This window comes from Antedon bifida, chromosome 7, assembly GCF_963402885.1.
Source record: "Antedon bifida chromosome 7, ecAntBifi1.1, whole genome shotgun sequence".
NCBI classification, from domain to species: domain Eukaryota; kingdom Metazoa; phylum Echinodermata; class Crinoidea; order Comatulida; family Antedonidae; genus Antedon; species Antedon bifida.
The window spans coordinates 26,893,302-26,913,358 of NC_136232.1; the positions used below are offsets into that span (position 1 = coordinate 26,893,302).

At 33.2% G+C, this 20,057-nt stretch overlaps 1 protein-coding gene across 1 annotated transcript in view; it reads left to right on the top strand.

The window, feature by feature from the left end:
• Positions 1 to 20,057, top strand: part of LOC144847404 (intermembrane lipid transfer protein VPS13A-like) — a 72,279-nt gene that overhangs the window by 20,219 nt on the left and 32,003 nt on the right. Inside the window, exons 18-64 of the mRNA XM_078703741.1 lie at positions 49 to 136; positions 327 to 444; positions 670 to 742; positions 962 to 1,039; positions 1,189 to 1,333; positions 1,444 to 1,595; positions 1,892 to 2,099; positions 2,386 to 2,459; positions 2,623 to 2,765; positions 4,136 to 4,227; positions 4,690 to 4,858; positions 5,158 to 5,248; positions 5,436 to 5,576; positions 5,865 to 5,942; positions 6,052 to 6,263; positions 6,634 to 6,781; positions 7,161 to 7,245; positions 7,439 to 7,596; positions 7,796 to 7,974; positions 8,156 to 8,268; positions 8,599 to 8,864; positions 9,174 to 9,290; positions 9,745 to 9,900; positions 10,195 to 10,291; positions 11,412 to 11,590; positions 11,726 to 11,854; positions 11,969 to 12,164; positions 12,418 to 12,675; positions 12,996 to 13,243; positions 13,542 to 13,633; positions 13,798 to 13,990; positions 14,144 to 14,221; positions 14,423 to 14,503; positions 14,786 to 14,973; positions 15,094 to 15,202; positions 15,381 to 15,515; positions 15,839 to 15,925; positions 16,043 to 16,261; positions 16,581 to 16,664; positions 16,879 to 16,989; positions 17,280 to 17,432; positions 17,739 to 17,870; positions 18,115 to 18,248; positions 18,385 to 18,520; positions 18,694 to 18,805; positions 19,170 to 19,312; positions 19,726 to 19,962. Coding sequence (XP_078559867.1) covers positions 49 to 136; positions 327 to 444; positions 670 to 742; positions 962 to 1,039; positions 1,189 to 1,333; positions 1,444 to 1,595; positions 1,892 to 2,099; positions 2,386 to 2,459; positions 2,623 to 2,765; positions 4,136 to 4,227; positions 4,690 to 4,858; positions 5,158 to 5,248; positions 5,436 to 5,576; positions 5,865 to 5,942; positions 6,052 to 6,263; positions 6,634 to 6,781; positions 7,161 to 7,245; positions 7,439 to 7,596; positions 7,796 to 7,974; positions 8,156 to 8,268; positions 8,599 to 8,864; positions 9,174 to 9,290; positions 9,745 to 9,900; positions 10,195 to 10,291; positions 11,412 to 11,590; positions 11,726 to 11,854; positions 11,969 to 12,164; positions 12,418 to 12,675; positions 12,996 to 13,243; positions 13,542 to 13,633; positions 13,798 to 13,990; positions 14,144 to 14,221; positions 14,423 to 14,503; positions 14,786 to 14,973; positions 15,094 to 15,202; positions 15,381 to 15,515; positions 15,839 to 15,925; positions 16,043 to 16,261; positions 16,581 to 16,664; positions 16,879 to 16,989; positions 17,280 to 17,432; positions 17,739 to 17,870; positions 18,115 to 18,248; positions 18,385 to 18,520; positions 18,694 to 18,805; positions 19,170 to 19,312; positions 19,726 to 19,962 — 6,615 coding nt within the window. The remainder of the gene's footprint in view (positions 1 to 48; positions 137 to 326; positions 445 to 669; positions 743 to 961; positions 1,040 to 1,188; positions 1,334 to 1,443; positions 1,596 to 1,891; positions 2,100 to 2,385; positions 2,460 to 2,622; positions 2,766 to 4,135; positions 4,228 to 4,689; positions 4,859 to 5,157; positions 5,249 to 5,435; positions 5,577 to 5,864; positions 5,943 to 6,051; positions 6,264 to 6,633; positions 6,782 to 7,160; positions 7,246 to 7,438; positions 7,597 to 7,795; positions 7,975 to 8,155; positions 8,269 to 8,598; positions 8,865 to 9,173; positions 9,291 to 9,744; positions 9,901 to 10,194; positions 10,292 to 11,411; positions 11,591 to 11,725; positions 11,855 to 11,968; positions 12,165 to 12,417; positions 12,676 to 12,995; positions 13,244 to 13,541; positions 13,634 to 13,797; positions 13,991 to 14,143; positions 14,222 to 14,422; positions 14,504 to 14,785; positions 14,974 to 15,093; positions 15,203 to 15,380; positions 15,516 to 15,838; positions 15,926 to 16,042; positions 16,262 to 16,580; positions 16,665 to 16,878; positions 16,990 to 17,279; positions 17,433 to 17,738; positions 17,871 to 18,114; positions 18,249 to 18,384; positions 18,521 to 18,693; positions 18,806 to 19,169; positions 19,313 to 19,725; positions 19,963 to 20,057) is intronic.

The following is a 20,057-nucleotide window of genomic DNA, read 5'->3' on the forward strand; positions in this document are numbered from 1 at the left end:
TTTCCCCAAACATTTTGCCTAATACCAATGCTTAAATCTTATTTCTAGGGTGCAACCAGAACTGAAATCGAAGAACATTTGTATGATAAGTTTAATGTTCACATTAATGACATACAGATACTACTAGCCCACTCAGGTATGTGTTTGATTCATGTGTACATTAAATTAAGAAATCACATGCTAGATTGTGGAAATGTCACCATAGAATATATACTTCTCTCTGTATGCAAAAACCATACAGAGACATTCTCTAATACAAATTAGTTAAGATTGATATGCATCTATTCTGAAGTTCTGAAAACAAAAGTTCAAATTTTGTTTTGAAGGTGATAACTGGCATGAAAGTCTAGAGCTTCGAGATTCAGAGCGTCACCTACTGCCCAGCTTTGGATTGCAACTCAGTTTATTCAACAGTGTACAACCTGAATACAAAGAATTGCCACAGTAAGCAATAGCTTTTTGGTTTTGCTTTATTATTTTTTTAGATTATTTTAGGCCAATCATCTAAAAAGCAAGTTTTTGTCACCATCATTGTAGTGTATAGGATATTACAGATACAAGTATAGATACTGTACTCTACATTTACCATTGCAGAGATGCACACTCTATTCATGTACCCATTCAACCCCAGAAAACCACTCAGTGTTTAATTTGATTTCAATCTTTCAGGCTGAAAGTCGAAGCAGTTCTTCCTTCAGTTAAGGTGAATATATCTGAGAGCAAGTTGAAAACTTTACTGCAGGTAACTATTATACTTTTAATTTGACAACTAAATTTCAATTTCAATTTTTTTTTTTTTTTTTTTTATTTATATGGTGTTGGATTTTTTGTAATATCACGAACTTGTGTAAAAACAATCAATATTGATTGAACGAGTTGTACTGTATATCAGTCTTGTGAATAAATAAAGTTTATATATCTAAACTTCATCCTCAACAACATGTTCATTTTTTTCTTCTAGTTTGTTCATCACCTACCTCTACCATTAAATAAAGCAGAACTTGAAACATCGCCACCTAGAGGTGTGGTCTTCTCGCTGGTGAGTTAATCTTTACTTTCTCAAATTTTAACAAGCATTTTCTTTATTGAATAAACATATTATCACAGATTCCCATCCTGTGTGAAGAGAGTACTGCCTTTCTGAAGAACACAAATGTAAATATATAACGCATTTATCTGTTTGTATAGGATCCACTTGCGTTAAAGACCGAGCCGTCGTTATCGACCCTGAAGAGAGTGAGGAAGAGTTTCAGAGAACCAAGAATAAAACCACCAGTAACAGATGAATCGGATGCATCAACGCCAACTGAACAACCACTAACAAAGTTAGAAGGTACGATTTTAGGTGTTTCTGTTTAAGAAAATTTAAATATGTTCTAAATTTAAATCTTATTAAAATATTTTGCAATTACCTCATTATTTCCTATTTTAATATTTTATTAGAGCCAAAATCACCTGATGTATATTACTCTGCTTCTGACCATTCTGACCAGTCCATTGACCAATGGTCAAAGCAAGACCAAGTTCCGGACTTTGGTGAAAATGACTCAAATAACAACAGAACAACAATACTACTGCGGTTTCTGATTCGTGAGGCAAGTTTAAGTAACTAGATGTTATTACTAACTTTACATAATATAAGTTTGAGCCATATGATTGTTGACATAGTCATGTGCCTTTCTTTCGTTAATTGAATGACCTTGTTCAGTTAAGGTACTGTTACAGGCTCACTCATTAAATGGAATAAACAGTAACAAAAGATGTTGTAGTTGTTGTGCAAGTTTATTCTCTTCCCCTCTCCTATAGAGGGCTCACTCCTATGTAACGAACCCATCACTCTACATAACATTTTGATTTTTAACCATTAATAGGTTGTCTGTAATATTAATAGGTTGTCTGTAATATTTCAACATGCAAAGAAGCGCGGTCTGTTGATGATGTTGATTCTGGTACGTCTTCTGACGAGGCGGGCATATTGGAGACAGAGTATATAACATTACGTGTTGATTCGTTGATGGTAGATGGCGCCATAAGTACACATGGAATGGCTTTCCAGTTTGGTCTTGGTGGTATTCAAGTTATTGATAAACTACATGTTGGTAAGTTTCTACTGGTACTGGTTCAAGAAACCGTCTTCATAGAGACATCTGGTAGCCACAAAGTTGCCATTTAGATTAATGCTACACTTATTTATAATAGATATGATATAATATTTTGACAAGCCATTTTGTAGCCTTATTTGTCAGTGTTTTTATAAGGATTTTTAAGAGGTTTTATAGTTCTATTATCTTTTCCCCTTTTGAAAAAGTGTACATCATAGGTATTGGTGCATTTTTGGAATCATATGTTACATTTTATAATCAAGAAATACTTTTATTTTTCTAGGTGCTCTAGGAACTTATCTTCATCTTGTAAGTTCAGCTTCTAAGTCTGAACTCATCTCTATTTTGTATAGAAAGGTAAGTTTTATTATTCACCCAATCCTCCTCCTTCTCGCCCCATTCTCCTTTCCACCCCTCTCTCCTCTTCTCACTCCATCCTCCTCCTTCCCATCCCATACTCTTTGCCACAATTCTCTCTGGGTAACGTTACAACTGTATAAGCTGAGTATTTCATTTTCAGGTATCAATAGAATGTCCAGACTTGCAGTCTTATTACAACGGTATGGAGCAAGCTGTTGTTGTCAAGTTTACAGCACTAAATGTTATCTTTCACAAAACTGCCATGCTGTATCTCAGAAAATATGTACAGAACATCACTCAAAGGTAAAACCTTACAGAGGTTTATGTATTATTAGGAAGCTTTTGATTTGCGATGACCTACCTAGGTCAGGTCAATCGCCGCAAAACTGTGTCGAGGTTTGGAGTGAAGAAACACTTCCCAATATCCCCACAGTGAATGCACATGACATTCTTTGGTCCTATTATTATTTTGGTTTTGTATAAGTAGATGCTGTCCTTGTCTATTTCGTGAGATCCCTACCTGTATAGACTCTACATATGCCATTATTCCCAATATGGACACCCCTCGAAAGGAAAATGGAATAGTCCAGGCGCCGTAGCGGGCCGTACAAACGTCTCTCACGCATGACATCGTCCTCATATTCCTTTCGCTTTCCATGGAAAGCGGACGTGTGACCTTGAAACCTTGAAGGAAAACTAATTAAAAGAACAATAACAAAGGACACCTGGCTAGCAACGCATACCTTTGTGGATTTATTGTGTTTAGCATTCTTGTGAAGGAAGCTTCTACCAACAGTATCCTTACTTGTTTTGTAGCCATGTCTGCTCGTAAAGCCGCAGCCTGTTCCGTGTGTGGCGGGCCCCGCCCGTCCACGAAGCTGGACCGCCATTTGGCGTGTCCGCGCTGCCGCAAATGCAGCCAATCTGCGACCTGCGAGGTATGCATACGCTGGCCTGCGGCGAAGTTCATTACCGCCGATGAGTGGGCCTTGGCGCACTCTAGCCCCCCTGGTAGAGCCATGTCTGTTAGCTCCGGGGTCGTACTCCCTGACCCGCCGCCTGTACCTCAGGTGCTAAGCCCGGATATGCTGAAATTAATATCAGAGCAAGTCAGTAAGACCCTAGAGGAGAGGGAGCGTATTAAAACTGGATCGTCCAGTGCACCTCTTCCCGTCCCCTCGCTTAACAATCCAGGTATCGAGGTGCGGGTCTGTGGGGATTCCACTGACATAGATGATGGGTCGGAGCCTGAATTTGACGATGATACGCCTCTCCCGTCTGGACTTCAGCAGCTCGTCTCTAGGGCGCTACCGGGTATTCTTTCCCACTTGGGAATCCCGTATGAAACACCTGATGCTTCTGGAGGTTCTCTGGGCGGTGGCCTTTGGGACTCGCTCTCCCAAACTGCGACGACCTCTAATGTGCCTGTTGTGGGGATCCACCCAGACTTGCTGAGACGAATTAACCGTCAGGCCAAAATATCTCTTGCATACTGTATAATAATTAGGATTGTTGGGTTTTTCTTCACAACTATTTTTTTATTTTTTATTTATTTTTTATTTATTTATTTTTTATTTCAATAATAATAATTTAATAATTAGGATTGATTGTTTTTTCTTCACAACAAAACATTATATTTTGTTTTTATTACTAATATTCTGTTTTTATCATAGTACTATCACTAAGCCATCTGTGCCTGAGATACATGTTGTACAGCCTACATCCTCAACCTCTCACACCGTACCAGTTGCACCAAAAACTGATGGTAAGTGTAATATTGAGGATGGATTGAGTTCTGGAGCTGTAGCTTGGTGGTTAACACGCTTGCCTTCAATTCCCAAAGTCCAGGGTTCAATCTTGACCTTAGTGTCACTCACAACTCTTTTTACTCACTGCTCACTAAATGAGACTTGATTTGTAAGCATAATAGATGATTGTTTATCCATCCTGTAATTGGTGAGTTTCTTGCTGTTGGTTGTTTGTTGGTTTTGTATTTGTTGCTCATTCATTAAATGCAGTCTATTTCGTGAGATCCCTACCTGTATAGACTCTACATATGCCATTATTCCCAATATGGACACCCCTCGAAAGGAAAATGGAATAGTCCAGGCGCAATAATACAAATAACAGGATGAGAGCAAGAGGATAACCCTATAAGCTCTAGAGCTTGTTTCCATAGGATTATTTATGTTATTATCACAGCTACTGTATTATTTTTTGTTTGTAGTTTCATCGTCAACCTGTCTACCAGCCATGACTAAGCTACATATTCAGGCCAAGATGGACTTCATTAGTGTGTCATTCATGGACACAAACCAAACACTGGCTAAGCTTTTTATTCGTGATCTAGAGGCGTCCATGACAGACAAAGCAAATAGAACAACAATCAGAGCAAGGTATACAAAATGTTGACATAAAAAGAACAATCGTTTTATTAGATAAATGGAAGATTTATGTTCTCAAAACCAGTATTTAGTTTCTGTGTGTGTTATGGCATACTGAACTGAACATAATAATTCTCTCTCAAAATATGGTATTTTGAGAGATACTGCATCTGTATCGCACATAAATATATCTTTATTACTTTGTGTCACATATCTAAAACATCACATCTATGAACATGGCATTGCATATATTGTACATACATTATCTTTATTCACATCTTTTTATCGCATCTATGAACATTTTTTTTCAGGTTGAAGGATTTCTCGGTGGAAGATTCTGAAGTAAATAATCTTTACACTAAGATCTTGTGTCTAGAGGACCCAACAGCATTTGAAGCTAAGGTATTTATTGCAATTTTAGAAAATTCCAGAATAAGACATCGCCCTACTATATTTTGTAAAAACACTTGGTGCATGCTGGCTGTTATTTTTTGTAGGTTTTTTTAGTGTATTTAATTATCTTACTTTAAACTAAGATCAAGTTTTTTAATAGTACATGGTTAATTATTACATAAAATTTATTTTTCAGTTAGTTTTATTCAAACGAGATAAGAAAGGAGATTTGCCGGTGTTAGGTAGTGGTGATGTAATTCCAGTGGATGCTTGCGTACGTCTACGAGTTGGACGCGTACAAGCCGTCCTCGTTTACCAGTTTGTTCGTGACTTTATTGTAAGTGTTCAATTCTTTGTTTGCATGGTAATCTCTTCTGTCACTGTTTTTCCAAATGATTATAAATAAAAACACTGTAGCAGTACTGGTTATATAACCAACTAATGTTCATCATTCATTCATAGTACTTTATGAAGAAATCAATCTCATGGCTATTTTTAAATTGTCTATTCTAACAATATCTTTTTAAACATAAATATAAATGTAAATATAATGTAAAATATGAAATGTTCTGATACCGTAATTTTATTTATTTTTTTTAATTTATTCTATTTTTTATTTGGATAGAATTTCTTTGAACCATTTAGCAGTACTGAAGTTTTAACCAATGCAACAGTTGCATCTCAGAAAGCTGTTCAAAAACAGGTAAGTTGTTTATTGTCATATGTAAACATACAATGAAATAGTATAATAAAAGTCACCTATAATGCTTGTTCATGTATTTAGAACTATACTTCTTGTACTAAATTTTTAGGTTGAGGAATTAACCAAACAGGGTATGCGCATCAATCTGAACATCAACATCCGTGCACCGGTGATTCTAATTCCTCAAAGCTTCCATTCACCAGACACACTGGTTGTACATCTTGGTGATCTCATCATTAAAAACACAATCAAGATGGCTCCCAACTCTAACTATCTGATTGATTGCATGAATGTGTCTTTGAATTCTGTGCAAATATCCAGGTAAAGTACTTCTTAAAATAAGTGATCACATTAAAACAATTTGTTTTTTTCTTGTTTTTATGTTCAGGACCTCATGCTTTCAAGCCTGTTTTTTTTGTTATTATTGTTGACCCAATTTATTCAATATTTATAATATACATTTAAAAAAAAAGTAATACATAACATGAGATTCAATACCATCATCAATTTCTTTTGTCTTAAGCTTTCAAGATTGTAACTGGTTGTCTGCTTTGTTTATTTAGATTGCAATAAATATTTAATTACATTTAAGTTGTTTATAAATTGCAATACGGTTGAACAGAAAAAAAACAGCAATTCATTGTTGTGGTAAAATATGTATTTAAATAAGAATTCCTGATATGTTTTACAGAGCTACTACTGGAGCACATCAGGTGCTAGGGTCTCGCCGTCTTATTGTCGAGCCCGTCAGTCTTCATGTAGATATTACCAGAGCGGTGGCGCCGTTCCCTAATGATGTCATACCTTTTGACATCACTGGACGATTGGAAAATATTAAGGTGAATATTTCAGTTTAAAAAGGATTGTGAAATTTATGGAAAAAGAGATTCTTTTAAAACACCCTTTTCTAAATCTAATAGGAAACAAATTTGGAATCTTTAGAGCTGACTCTCCCCAAATGATTTTATGGAGAGTCAGTTTTTTGGAAATTGTTTGATTTTAGGAGATGAGTATTTAAAGAAAACAAAATGTGTAGTTTTAATCAGTAGTCTTCAAATATTTTGCTAGTAATTATAATGTTTAAATGTTACTAGTTTTAGCCACTAGCAATATAATGGCTATCTAGCTTCTCAGGAAGAAAAAATCATACAACAACAATACAATAAATATCTCACTTTGCTAATGGTGTACAATATTATTTTACTATAATTTTCATAGGTAAACATTGGAGAAGATGATCTTGTAATCATTTTTGCTGTTTTGAATGAGAACCTGTTTCCTGTCAGTGAACAAGTTGTTCTTGGTTAGTATAATTTAACGCAACACACTTTAATTTTTTTAACATTATTATTATTATTTCAAAGTTTTATTCATAACTATTTTTCAGTTCACAATGATTCTTTTGCTAGATCATGTTTGTAACAAAATGTAAGTACATATTGGATTCAATGAATTAAATTTTGTTACATTTTTATATAATTCTAATTTTTGCTCAGATAAAACTCCACCAGTAATAGATGATAGCAGTGTTAGCCAAGACAGTGATGTCACGGTTACCACAGCAACAATAGATGCACACTCTTCTATAAATATAAAGATGGCGTTTGTAATGGAAGGAATGGAAATAGAACTTTTCACAAACGAACCTAGATTGGTAAGTTGAGGTTTTTGATAATTATTAAGTAGTATTTGAGCAACATTTTACATATGCATACTTCTTTGTTCAGACAAATTTTTCATTCTCAATAGTGGGAGATTATAATCTGTAGATTTGTTATCACAGTAGTACCAATAAGTCACAAAATACCTTGAAAATTGGAGAAGTTACTGCAATTTTTAAAATTATTTTATAGAGGAAAAACGGCCAAGGACTTCTCTTACGTGAAGAGCAAGATGGACTGTCAAGATTCCAACTACACGAGGTTGAAGGAAATGCCACCTTTTATGAAAATGGATCAATCCAACTCAGTGCATCTATACACTGCATATCATTGGAAGATATCAGATGGAGCAGTCCATTAGCAATTAAAAGGTGAGTCAATTTTGAAAATATTATTGAATAGATTATGGAAAAAGAGTCAAGAAAAGGATTAAAAAAATATGTAGAACAGCATATTTGAGCACAGAAATACTAAAAACAAACAAAAATGGAAACATGATATGCGCAAAATGTAAATATGAAACATAAATTTGTAAAACAATTGTTTTTGTAGACTTATCCATCAGTCAGGTCAAAGTGGAAACAAGGAACCAAAGGATAAATCAGTGCATGCATTGCCAATGGTTACTATATCATTTACAAAAGATTCAGCAGGAAACAGGAATTGTAAGTAATTAATTGAAAATTTTGAAATAAATAAAAAATAAATAATTATTTATTTTTCATTTATTTCAACATCTTCAATTAATATATAACAAAGTTTTACTAAGAGCTAAAGAAAAATACATAAGATGAAGTATATACAAACGACCTAAAAAAATAGAGATGTCTTATAATTGCAATACTACTAGTAGATTTAAGATTTGAAATATGATTTTAGTCCAATACTAATATTAATAATGTAAAGTACAGTTTAATGTATAGCTGATAAATATTATCCAGGCTACATCATTATTTCTTCTACATATATTTTTAAAATTAAAATTCTTTTTTTAGTGGATTTTGCATTAGAAGGAATGCGCATCAACATCTTCATCCACTACCTATTAGCTGTCTACAACTTCTTGTCCAGTTCTATAGCCAAGGCCACACCGGCTACTAAGGTCAGTACTAGCCCCACTGGGCCACTCAACAGGCAAGTGTCCAATGAGGCTAGTTCACATTCTAAAGGTAGCCTGAAGATTACTGGCCGACTAAAGAAACCAGAGGTTGTACTTTTTGCTGATCCTACCAGTCAGAACAGCCAAGTCCTTGTGCTTCAGGTAAGTATGTTCTTTAGATAAAAATTATTTTTTCTATACAATTATGAAGATTCAGTTTTCCTAATTTTTATATATTTGAACACTTTGTATGAAATCCAAAAATAAACCAAAAATCAATTTTCACAAATTTTGTTAAAAATCATTTTCACAAACCTGTACACGAATAGAATATATTATATTAATATTATTCTTTAAGTAATTTAAATTTTATTATAATGTAGAATTGTATTTGGCCATTATTTGTATTATAAATAAAAAACAGTTTCAAGTATCTGTTTTGTAATGTTTAAATGTTATTGTGTACTGTAGGTTGAAGGTGATCTCAACTACCAGCAGTCGTCCACTATTGATAAACTGGAAGCCAAGTTACAACAAATTCAAATTTTCTCATGTATCTACTCTCAAGCATTGAGGACAGCTTATCAGGTAGACATACTGTTAATTTTTACTTTATCCCATTGTATACAAAATACATAACATCTATGGCACAGAAAACAACACTTTATGGATTGCCTTGATGAGTACAATGCAGCATCAAAGTACTTCTCCATCTTTTTTTCCCAAATTCTCCGAAAACTTTACACTCTTTTGATCTACACTACTAAGTATGGTTTTCTCGGGTTTTTAGAATAGACTTAAGAGAAGTCTGCTTTTTTAAATTTCTACATGTATTATTATTATTCATTATTTATAAAGAACAAAAACATAACAGAACTGAAACCACATAAAAACATTTTTTTTTTAAGTAGGTCTGTCATTTCCTTAAATTCTATCAATATAGACTATAAAACTATCCTTTAAATTTATTTCACAGCAGATAAAGATTTTCCTAAATTTGCATTTTATAAATTAAAAAAAATTACCCACTTTTTGTTTTAAGGTGCTTGATCCTTGTATGCTTAATTTTCATCGAACTTTGACCCGGCAAGGTGTTGAAGAGATTGGTGTGAATCTATCAAGTGTCCGTACACGTATCTCACCACGTGTTGTTTTTATGATTCAAGATATAGTGCATGGACTGAGAGCATTCACTGTTGTGAGTATATCTGTAAACATGCTATTAATTATATATATTATTATATTAAGAAAAGAAAATAGTCAATATATATTCACAATGACCAGTTACCCTTTCAAGAAATCAAACATTTTAATAAAGATGACTTATTGTTTTTTTGATTTGAAAGAAATAAATGTTAACTTGATTGATTGAATACAATCGATATTTCAATACGCTTTTACATTCTGAATGAAAGAAAATTTAATTTAATTCACAAATAAATAAAAACATCAAGAAATTTTAAATGTATCATTTTTATTTTGTACATTTTAGAAAACGCCAAAGGGACCATCTATGACTTCAGACGATAGCCGTGAAGATATGTGGACACCAAAACCAATATTCACTACCGCTTTTCCAAAACGAAAAGGTAAATTACATTGTATATAGAAAATAATATTAATGATAAAATATCAAGCAGTTGTAGTTTATATACAATTATACTTTAATTTTGTTTGTGTATTTAATTCTTACATTTACATTTTTGTCTTTTTCCTGAGATCCCTACCTGTATAGACTCTACATATGCCATTATTCCCAATATGGACACCCCTCGAAAGGAAAATGGAATAGTCCAGGCACTGTAGCGGGCCGTGCAAATGTCTCTCATGCATGACATTGTCCTGATATTCCTTTGTGTATTTAATTCTTATCGTTATATTTTTATTTGGTGATATTTATATTTTTTATTTATAATCTCACTTTTTACATGAAATCCTGTAGGCTCTGTTAAAAGACATAAAGGTGAGAACTGAGTGACAACATGATAGATATGCTGTGTTGTAGACCATAAGAAAAAAAAACTATCTTTGCTAATTACACACACTTTCAGGTTTATATAGTGATTGTGTGGTTGAATAAAGTCACTAACAACATATACAATTTGTTCCATTTGACCTTGATAAAACAAACATTTACTTTTATAGATTAAATCTAACAAAACTTATAACATGCTAACAAGTTGTCTTTTTTTTGCTTTTATTTGTCTTGTTTTCCCAGGTCCTAGTGGATGTATTTGCCAAAATAAACATTAATTAATTTTAAAAATCCAAGACTTACAATTGTGTTATTCTTTGACACTGATTGAAAGAAAATTGTGCAATTGAAATTGCACATGAAATTGAAATTGCACATACAATTTTCAAATTGTAATGGAAGTTTGAATTTTCTTAGTTAATGTGTACTGCACTTGTACCCTTACTAACAAGTCACTTGAGATGAAGTGGCAAGTATTTTAGCTAATGTCATGGCTTTAGTTTGAAGTGCTTACAATTTAGTAATGATTTGCTTGTAAGTTATTGGCATTATAACATGTGATAGAGTGTTTTGTTTGTTCTGTATTATTACAACCTGCAACCTCATGGTTACATTTTGAATACATTTATTTTGTCCATAAAAAAAAAAAAAAAAATACAACATTTTAAAATCTCATTAAACTTTACTTAATTTAAGTCTCTGTCCCTAATTGCTCATTTTATTCCGTTTTGTAGAGAGTGACCAAACACAAGTGGACTTCAGTCCATTGGATGCCCAGCAGATCAAGCAAAAACTGACCATTGAAACTAAACAAATTCAGTTGACCCTTGACATTGAACAAGGGTCAGATCATGTACCAATGTTGTGTGTCCGAAGCAAGGTGGAGTCTGTACTCACCAACTGGTCAACAATGGTCAGTGTCATTTCTTCTTTAGATCTTTCAACCAACCAAATCAATACAATTTCCAACCACATTATTAATGGTACTTTTTTTTCAAATATTAGTACCCATAAAACTACTACTTAAGTTTTTTTTCTCGTCTTTTAGATGAATTTGAAGTTGGAAGTAAGTGCTGAGGCTTGGTTGTACAATGAACGCTTAACAACATGGGAGCCACTGATTGAACCAGTAATGGAAAAGGAGGGTGTTTACAGACCATGGGAACTCCTTGTTAGGGTACGTCATTTGAGGCAACAGGCTGCCTAGTTATCTTTACTGTATGAAAATTGGCAACTTTACCTTTAAATAAATTTTTAAAGATAAATGTATATACTTTGTTGAATTTTTTAGATGTGCCAAGCTCCAAGTCAACCAATTACATGTACCAACGAATCAGATCTAGCCTTTGAGTCATGTGACCAGCATGATGGCGCTCCAAGGCTAATACCACAGATACTGGGTTCAGACAGCGGAAGTGAGACAGACTCAAGTCCGGATGATGAATTGGAATGGGATGGGAACTATAGTAGCAGCTTACTTAGCAGTGGTAAGTTAGTCTGAAAGTAATCATAGCAGTATAGAGGTATTATTTTTGCCTTACAGCAGACCAATAAAATATTGGAATAATATCAGGTGAATAAGAAATCACTTGATTTGATGAATATTCATGTATGAAATAATAATTATTGAATATTCATCAGCTGCAGGCAGTATAGATGTAGATATATTGTTATATCATTTAATAATTTGTATAGATTTGGAAATCTTAAACTTTGTCTAAATCTTTTATTATTTTTTAGATGTTGGTACTCCTTCAGATGCGCCTGACCGAACATTCAACCCTGTATCTGGGCAAGACGGTGAGGATGACGTGGAAGAAGAAGGAAACTTCTTTAATAAAGTGGTTGACTTCATCACAGACATGTTTTCAGATAGCGAATCAGAAGATGATGCAGAAACAGATGGAGACAGTGGTACTCGACAGAAAACAAAACAAGATGGGCATGGCAGGTCAAAGGTCGCTGCATCATTGACATCAAGTAGGAGCCAATCGCGAGGTAATAATTTTGCTAGATTTACGCATGAATTACTGTTTAACAATAAGAACATTGTAGTTGTTAATTAGCATGCATCGTAATTGTAGGTAGGTAACAATTGGCCAAATTTCCAGTTGGCATTCTGCAGGTGTTTTTTAAACGTTCCAAAACACTACATTGCATACATTGATACATATTTATTTTTTAGAAAACAAACTGTTTTTCTTTACGATGTTTCTATATTTTTTTTTTGCTTGTCTTTTTTATGTTAATTTTATCAGATATGTTTTGATGTACTGTATTAATAACAAATGGAATTATTTAAATTTTTATCTTTACAGATGATATTGATTTTGAAGATGTAGAAGAGAAAGAGAAATTATCAACATACATCATAATCAGCTCACCAGATGCGTTGGAGTTATCAGTGACGCCATTTGCATTAGAAATAATGAATAACGTAACTGATGGGTTTGTAAACAAACCAGAAGGCTTAATGGAAGTAAAGCGTCAGATCTCTCAACCACCATTTACCATCAAAAACACTACAAACATGGCAATCAAGGTCAAACTACCTACAACACTTCAGGTAACACAAATTGTTTTATATTTTGTCTTTTTAATCATTCATTCATTCATCTTTTTATTTCGGAATCCTGTGATGACATAATATATCCATAGAAAATAAGCTAAAACTAAGAAATCATTGTTAAAGTTTTACATACAGAATATAGTTAACATAAATTATATTAATTAATTTTTAATATGGACTTTGTTTCAGAATTAAAATAAACAAACTAGTAGAAATGACAATCAAGCCAAACATTCCATCTACATTACATGTTTTCATGTAATTGTGTTCTACACATTTTTTAAAATTATTTTAGAGAATAACATCAGGTGAGAATGTAAAGATAGAAAGCATTGCTGATGGAACTGAAGATGTAGGGAATGATGAACCTGACATGGACTGTGATAAGTAAGATAATGCTTAATTTAAGCATCAACTTAATTTTCATATTAAAAAACAATAATAAAAAGCGTTCAATCTGTTTTAATATTATGTTTTGAGGTGATAATATTATTATTATTATTATTAGTTTAACATGTGAATAATAATTTAGTGGTGTTTTCTCTATACAGCGACACTTGTTTTAGTCTGCTGCCCTCAGCTGCTAGGTCACATATCCGTATGTCGCTCCGCTCTGTTGCTCCACCAACACCAAAGTGCGATGATGATGACGATGATGAGGAGGAGGAATCTACTGATGGGATTGTATTCAAAGCTAAACACTGTACTACACCTAAAACACCGGTTGATTCCATTTGTGTAGAGGTAAGAAAATACAATCAATCATCTGAATATTAAAAGAATACATTATATGTCTTTATGACTTTATAGGCATGTATTAATTCCAAAACAAATTATGTACATAACAAGTCACGTCTGCAATCTATAAAATTAATTTTAAATATTTTTGTTTTTAAGGTAGAAGGGTTCGACCCGCTTCAAAATGTGAAGTGTAATCAAGTTGGTGAGGTGTTGTACTATCTATCACCAATTAAGGTAAGTGATCTAGGTTATTTGTATTTTAGTAAGTATGATTTTACTGTATAATTAGATGAACAGAGAAGAGATGTACACACACAGCACAAGTGAAAGTACATCTCAGGTTCAAACTGAAACATTACATGTATTTAGAATACTTATATCCTCTTCCATCTTCAACTTGTTTCTATAGTAAACTACTTTATTTACTTATGACAGGATGGGATACAATATGCAGTAGTAGCTGAGGTTGATGTCAACAGGTGTAAGAAAACATTAAAGATAAGGTCACCATTACAGGTCAGAGTTCACTTATTTATGTTTCTTAATACAATAACATAGTTTGAGTATAAAATGAAAATGAGTAAAAGTTTTGCGGTTTTATTTCCATTGGATCATCCAAAAGAAAATTGTATGAATACTATACAGAGATCCAGATGGACATTTCACTAAGAAAAGGAGTGTGTTAAACAAATAAGTAACTGAGAATTAGTATTTTAGCTATAACTGGTAAGTTGTCACATCACAAAAACATACAGGAAAGTATTTAGATAAAAATATACCCTACTGTTATCTTTTTAGCTTCACAACTACCTAGCTGTACCAATGTCTGTTTACTATGACCTACCCAAGGCTAGCAACCTGGTGGATCCAACCGATCCTACAGTAGGCAAGCAAAGCCTAGGTGTACTACAGCCAAATACTACTATGGATCTACCCCTTGATGTCGCTTACAGTGCTAGTTTGTTCTTTGGACCATATGATCAAGGGTATGTTCTTTCAATTATTGTTTTTAAATTAAATTTTGAAAATATTTATGATTTTTTGTTTAATTTAAAGTCCCAAATCTTTGTAGTTTAATAATTTATTTTCTTAACTTCATTCCTTAGGTACACACTGTGTAATGAGGCAGTAGTCTGGCAAAAACTGAAAGTGAAAAAGCAGCAGATATTTTCATCACAAACTGAAATAAATGATGAAAAATGGTTTAATTTTAAGGTAGGTTTGTTGCTTGTAGTGTTGCTATGTGATCTTGTACTCTTTTATGCTTGACCTGACTGACATAAAGACCACTCTAGGGTGAAAGACATCTGAAATTAAACATGTATGAAGTCTTTAATCTCCACCTTTAAGAATATCAAGAGGTGTTTTACGGTGTTTTTGCTTTTTCTTTTAGTGTATTTTAGAAGCAGAGTCACCATCTCGGAAAGGAGACATTGTCAAAGAGAAAGTGCCACTGTACACCTTACAAATCCACCCACCGATTGTACTCCATAATTACCTACCATATGATGTCATCTTTTCTTTTGAGGTAAATGATGTTTCATTGTTAGTTGCTAGCAGTAGTACCTGGGATTATTATAGGAATGATAGGTAGATGAGAACCTATATGCCTTTATGTGGCTTTGAACTGCAAACACAATTTATATTGTGTTTGGAAATGACCCATATAGATACTGCAAATGCCATTATTCCCAAAATAAAGACAAAGACAAAATTAAAAAAAGTATACCACAAATTCCATTTACTGTTCATTTTCAATAGGTATAGGTCACAAGTCGTGCAACAGTTGATTGTGTCATGCATATGAAGAAAAAAAATGTTTTTTTTTTTTTTTTTATTTGTTTGTTTTAGGAGCCAGGTTTGAAGTTTTTGTTAGCTGGTGAAAACATGGCTATTTACAACATCAACCCAGAAAATCAAAATCCCATGAAGATACAGGTATGTATACAAAATCCTGAACATGACAGTATTGTTGTTATTTCTATTTTTTGTCATCAATTATCAAGTGTTTTTTTGTGGTTTGTTAAATAAATGTTCAATAACATTATTTTCTAGGTGAAGAATTACCTCTCGTCAAGTTGGGAAGGAACTGTGAATGTCTCCCCTAAAATGAAACATTATGATCTTGTTTCTATGACAACCAAAGATTTTGACAGTGAACGAAAGCGCTACCTAAACCTTGGTGTGCACATGTCCAGTACGAATGGACTGGACATCTTCCTCTATTCTCCTTACTGGATCGTCAATAAATCAGAACTGCCCATTGAAGTTAGGGTACGTATATATCTAACATTGTTTATATGCATGAAACTACATATTCCTTCTTCCTATGTACTAAAATTTTCAGTTTCTTCAAATTCAAAAATTCAAATTATCTTTTATTAATCCTTTCGGACATTCTTATTGTTTGGTCTTTTATATATATACATTTTCATGTATTTTTAATCTGTGATTTTACATATATTTAACTTTGTAAGTATTGTAATTAATATTGCCAATGTTAAACAAATATTAAATAAAACAGGCTGACATATAATACATTATATCACTTCTTTTATAATTACTGTAAATGTATTTTTTTGAATAATTGTAGGCCTCAAAATCTAGCAAAGTATTTGGTAACCAGACATCCAGTGAGCCAGTATTGTTCAACTTTAGTAGTCCCAAACGCAAAAAGGTAAATTTTAAACATTGCCTCTAAACAATAAACATTTATATTATATACAACTTAGTTTACATAATAATCTGTAAGCTACTAAAAGTCTCAGATCTTATGGTATTGTTCTATATAAGTGCAGGTTTCTGCCTAATGTACTGTACATGCATTCACATTCTTCTCTTAGAAATGCCTGCTCATTTTTGCATATTCTATGAAATATATATTTTGACAGGCTAAGATGCGAGTATTCCACTCTGTGTGGTCCTCATCTTTCTCACTGGATACTGTAGGTAGCTCTGGAGTGGTTGTGTGCAAGGATGAAACACATGATAGAACCTACCAGGTAACACAAATTCATGCTACATTTGTACTATTTCAATAGACAAATTTGACTGATCTAGTTTATACAGCTACATAACTAAAACAATTTCTTGCAGTGCTTTTTTATATTTAAGCTTGAAATTGAGGTCTGCTCAAATTTAATGGAATAAGTTAAATCAAATGAGAATGCTTAAAACTAAGTGTAGTGTATACTTGCAATATACAGAATGTTTGAGACAACATCCAGAGTAATCACAACCCTTGCATTTATTTCCTATTTACTTATTTCTGTATGATATTTTTATTTTTTAGTTCTGGGTAGATATTCAGATGTCTCGTCTTTCGTTGACCAAGATTGTCACCATCACACCATACCACCTTGTCACCAACATGACTAGGTCACCCCTCTGCTACCTGGAAGAAGGAGTGAAAGCTGGTGTTTGGGTTAACATCAAACCCAATGTGGTAAGATACAAAAATACTGTTAAATAAACGATTTACTCCGGAAGACAGTATAACAACGAAAACATCAAGACATTCTTAACTTGTTGTATCGCATTTAATAGTTATATTACAGTAATTCAAAGGATGTGTCTTTTTCTTTGCAGTCTGACAACTTAAAATTCTTATTCATAAATTAAAGGAACAAAAAAAAAATACAATTTTTGCACTTTGCACCAAACAGAAGCATTTCATAGCAACAAGCCACATATGTACAGTAAAGGATATGTTTGCTAGTCTGTGTTAATTTTCTGTGTTTTATGTTATTAGGTTCAACCATTTTGGCCTGGTACCACCTCAATGAAGTTGTATGTTCGTCAGCCCGACACACCGGATCGTTTGGCATCTCTTCATTTTAACATTGATAAACCTCACTTCACAGTTCTTAGAATGGAGCGAGGAGTAAGTAATCATTTTCATTATCTGTGTTTTAAAATCTAAAGTAACTTAATCAAATAATTTTGTGTAAAAGTAAGACAGATATGATAAAACAAAAAAATAACAAAAAAAGTAGAAAATTTACTGTATTTCATTATCATGTGGGAACATATCTAAGAATGAATGAATAAAAATGGTAAACCACAAAAGAGAAGAAAAAGAAATATTCAAAATTTACAGTTTCAATTTTTATGTATCTGTTTTGCAGACTGCTTTAAGCGTGAAAGTAGAGGGCGGTTTTGAAGGTCCAATGCGGATAACGTTCTTAAATTATCAAATAGGACATGCACCAGTCAGGATTGAGAATCGATGTCACGATGTGTTCCTAAGATTCAACCAAAAGTGAGTTGTATCTTCAATCAATTTCTTTGTAGCAATTTAGTTTGTGCTATAAGTATACATGGTTCAAACTTAGAACTTAATATTGATCGAAACTAATTATAGTAATTTATCTGTTTTTTTGTGCTTCTTTTGTCAGAAATGTTGGTAGTATGACGTTTGTAAGTCCATCAGAATCACTGCTGTACACGTGGGAAGATCCAACACTTGATAGAGTGCTCATGTGGAATCTGTACAACAGAAACAAACAATCAGTCAAAGCTACAATAGACAGGGTATGTACCACTCAGTTGTGTGTCACATGTCCACAAGAAAGGAAACAAAAAATTCACAACAATTTATTGTTTCTTATGAAAAGATATTTTTTTTATTTCAAGATGTAAATATTTGTAATAATTTTTATCAGTAAAATTTCTAATGTCCGTGTTCAATATTAAATGATATTTAGGATGGATTTGGGCAGCTGGCTGTAAGTACTGAGAGTATTCGGCGAAGTAGTTTACGTGGAGATGGGATGTATGCTGATGAAGATGACACTAGTGTCTATAGCACTGATGAAGGTAATTTTTTATTTGTTTTATTTCTTTATACTGGGAAGCCTGTTCAGTAGTAAACTACTGTTCTCACACAGTGGCCAGTATTGGTCTGTTGGCATTCAGATCTTGTCAGTTAACTGTGTAGCACTAAGCCATTCTTTCACATTGTTTTCAGTGATACAGTATAATAAAAATTGTATGAAAACAAATATTTTGCAAATTTCAAACATGGTCAAATGTGCACCATTGGAAAAACAACAAATATATCAAAAATATTTATTCAATTGAATAAGCATTCTTTTGTAAGGTTGTAATGGCCTCCATATTAAAAAAAATATATATCATTGACAGTAAACTGCTACATTTACTGCTTATTATTGATATTTAGAAGATGTTCCAGATGGAATGATAGAGCATCCATTGATGAGCCGGAAGGAGAGGTCTGTTGTATATTGGGTTTCATACTTGGATGGGTTACAGAGAGTGTTCCTTATCACACAAAGTGCACGTACAGCAAAGAGAGCCATGCAGGTAAGGAGGGGGTGGTTGATTGGGCTTCTTATTCTTCATCCCTTGCTCCTACCTCACCTTTCCCATCATCATATACACCCAGGATCTAATTTACAATGAATATGTTTGCATTACATTTTTATTTATTTACAGTGAAAATACAGCATTTGTTTAGAGCTAATTCAATAAATTCCAAACAGTAGTATTTATATTAAATGGATTTTCACCTGAGATTCTCTTTGTCCCTCATGCTTTCCTGTAGTTTTATATTAGACCTGAGTTTAGTTTGCAATGAATACAATAAATGTGTTTTTGTATCTCTATACATTTTCCTACAAGACAGTTGAACTTTTGTATGCAGCAGCTGGTTCAATAATTAATATTGCAAACAAATATAACAAACATTGTATGATAAAAATGTACTCTTTTTTTAGGCCAATGAAGCTGAGCAAGCGAACCTTGAGTTGATAGTGTCCCTAGCAGGTGTTGGTGTCTCTCTCATCAATGCAGCTTATGAGGAGGTTGCATACATGAAGCTGTTTAGCAGCCCTGCCAGATGGGAAGTCGAGAAGTTAGACAAATGGAAGATGTTGAATATGGAGATCTCTGGCATTTTGGAAGATCGCTGGAAGAACGGAGATGAGAATATTAGTATTGAAGATGCGATTGATGTAAGAAAAATAATACTATTGTGAACTTTTTTAGTATTTTTTATTAAGGCCCATTTACACTAGGATGATAACAATCGATGATAAATATATAAGCA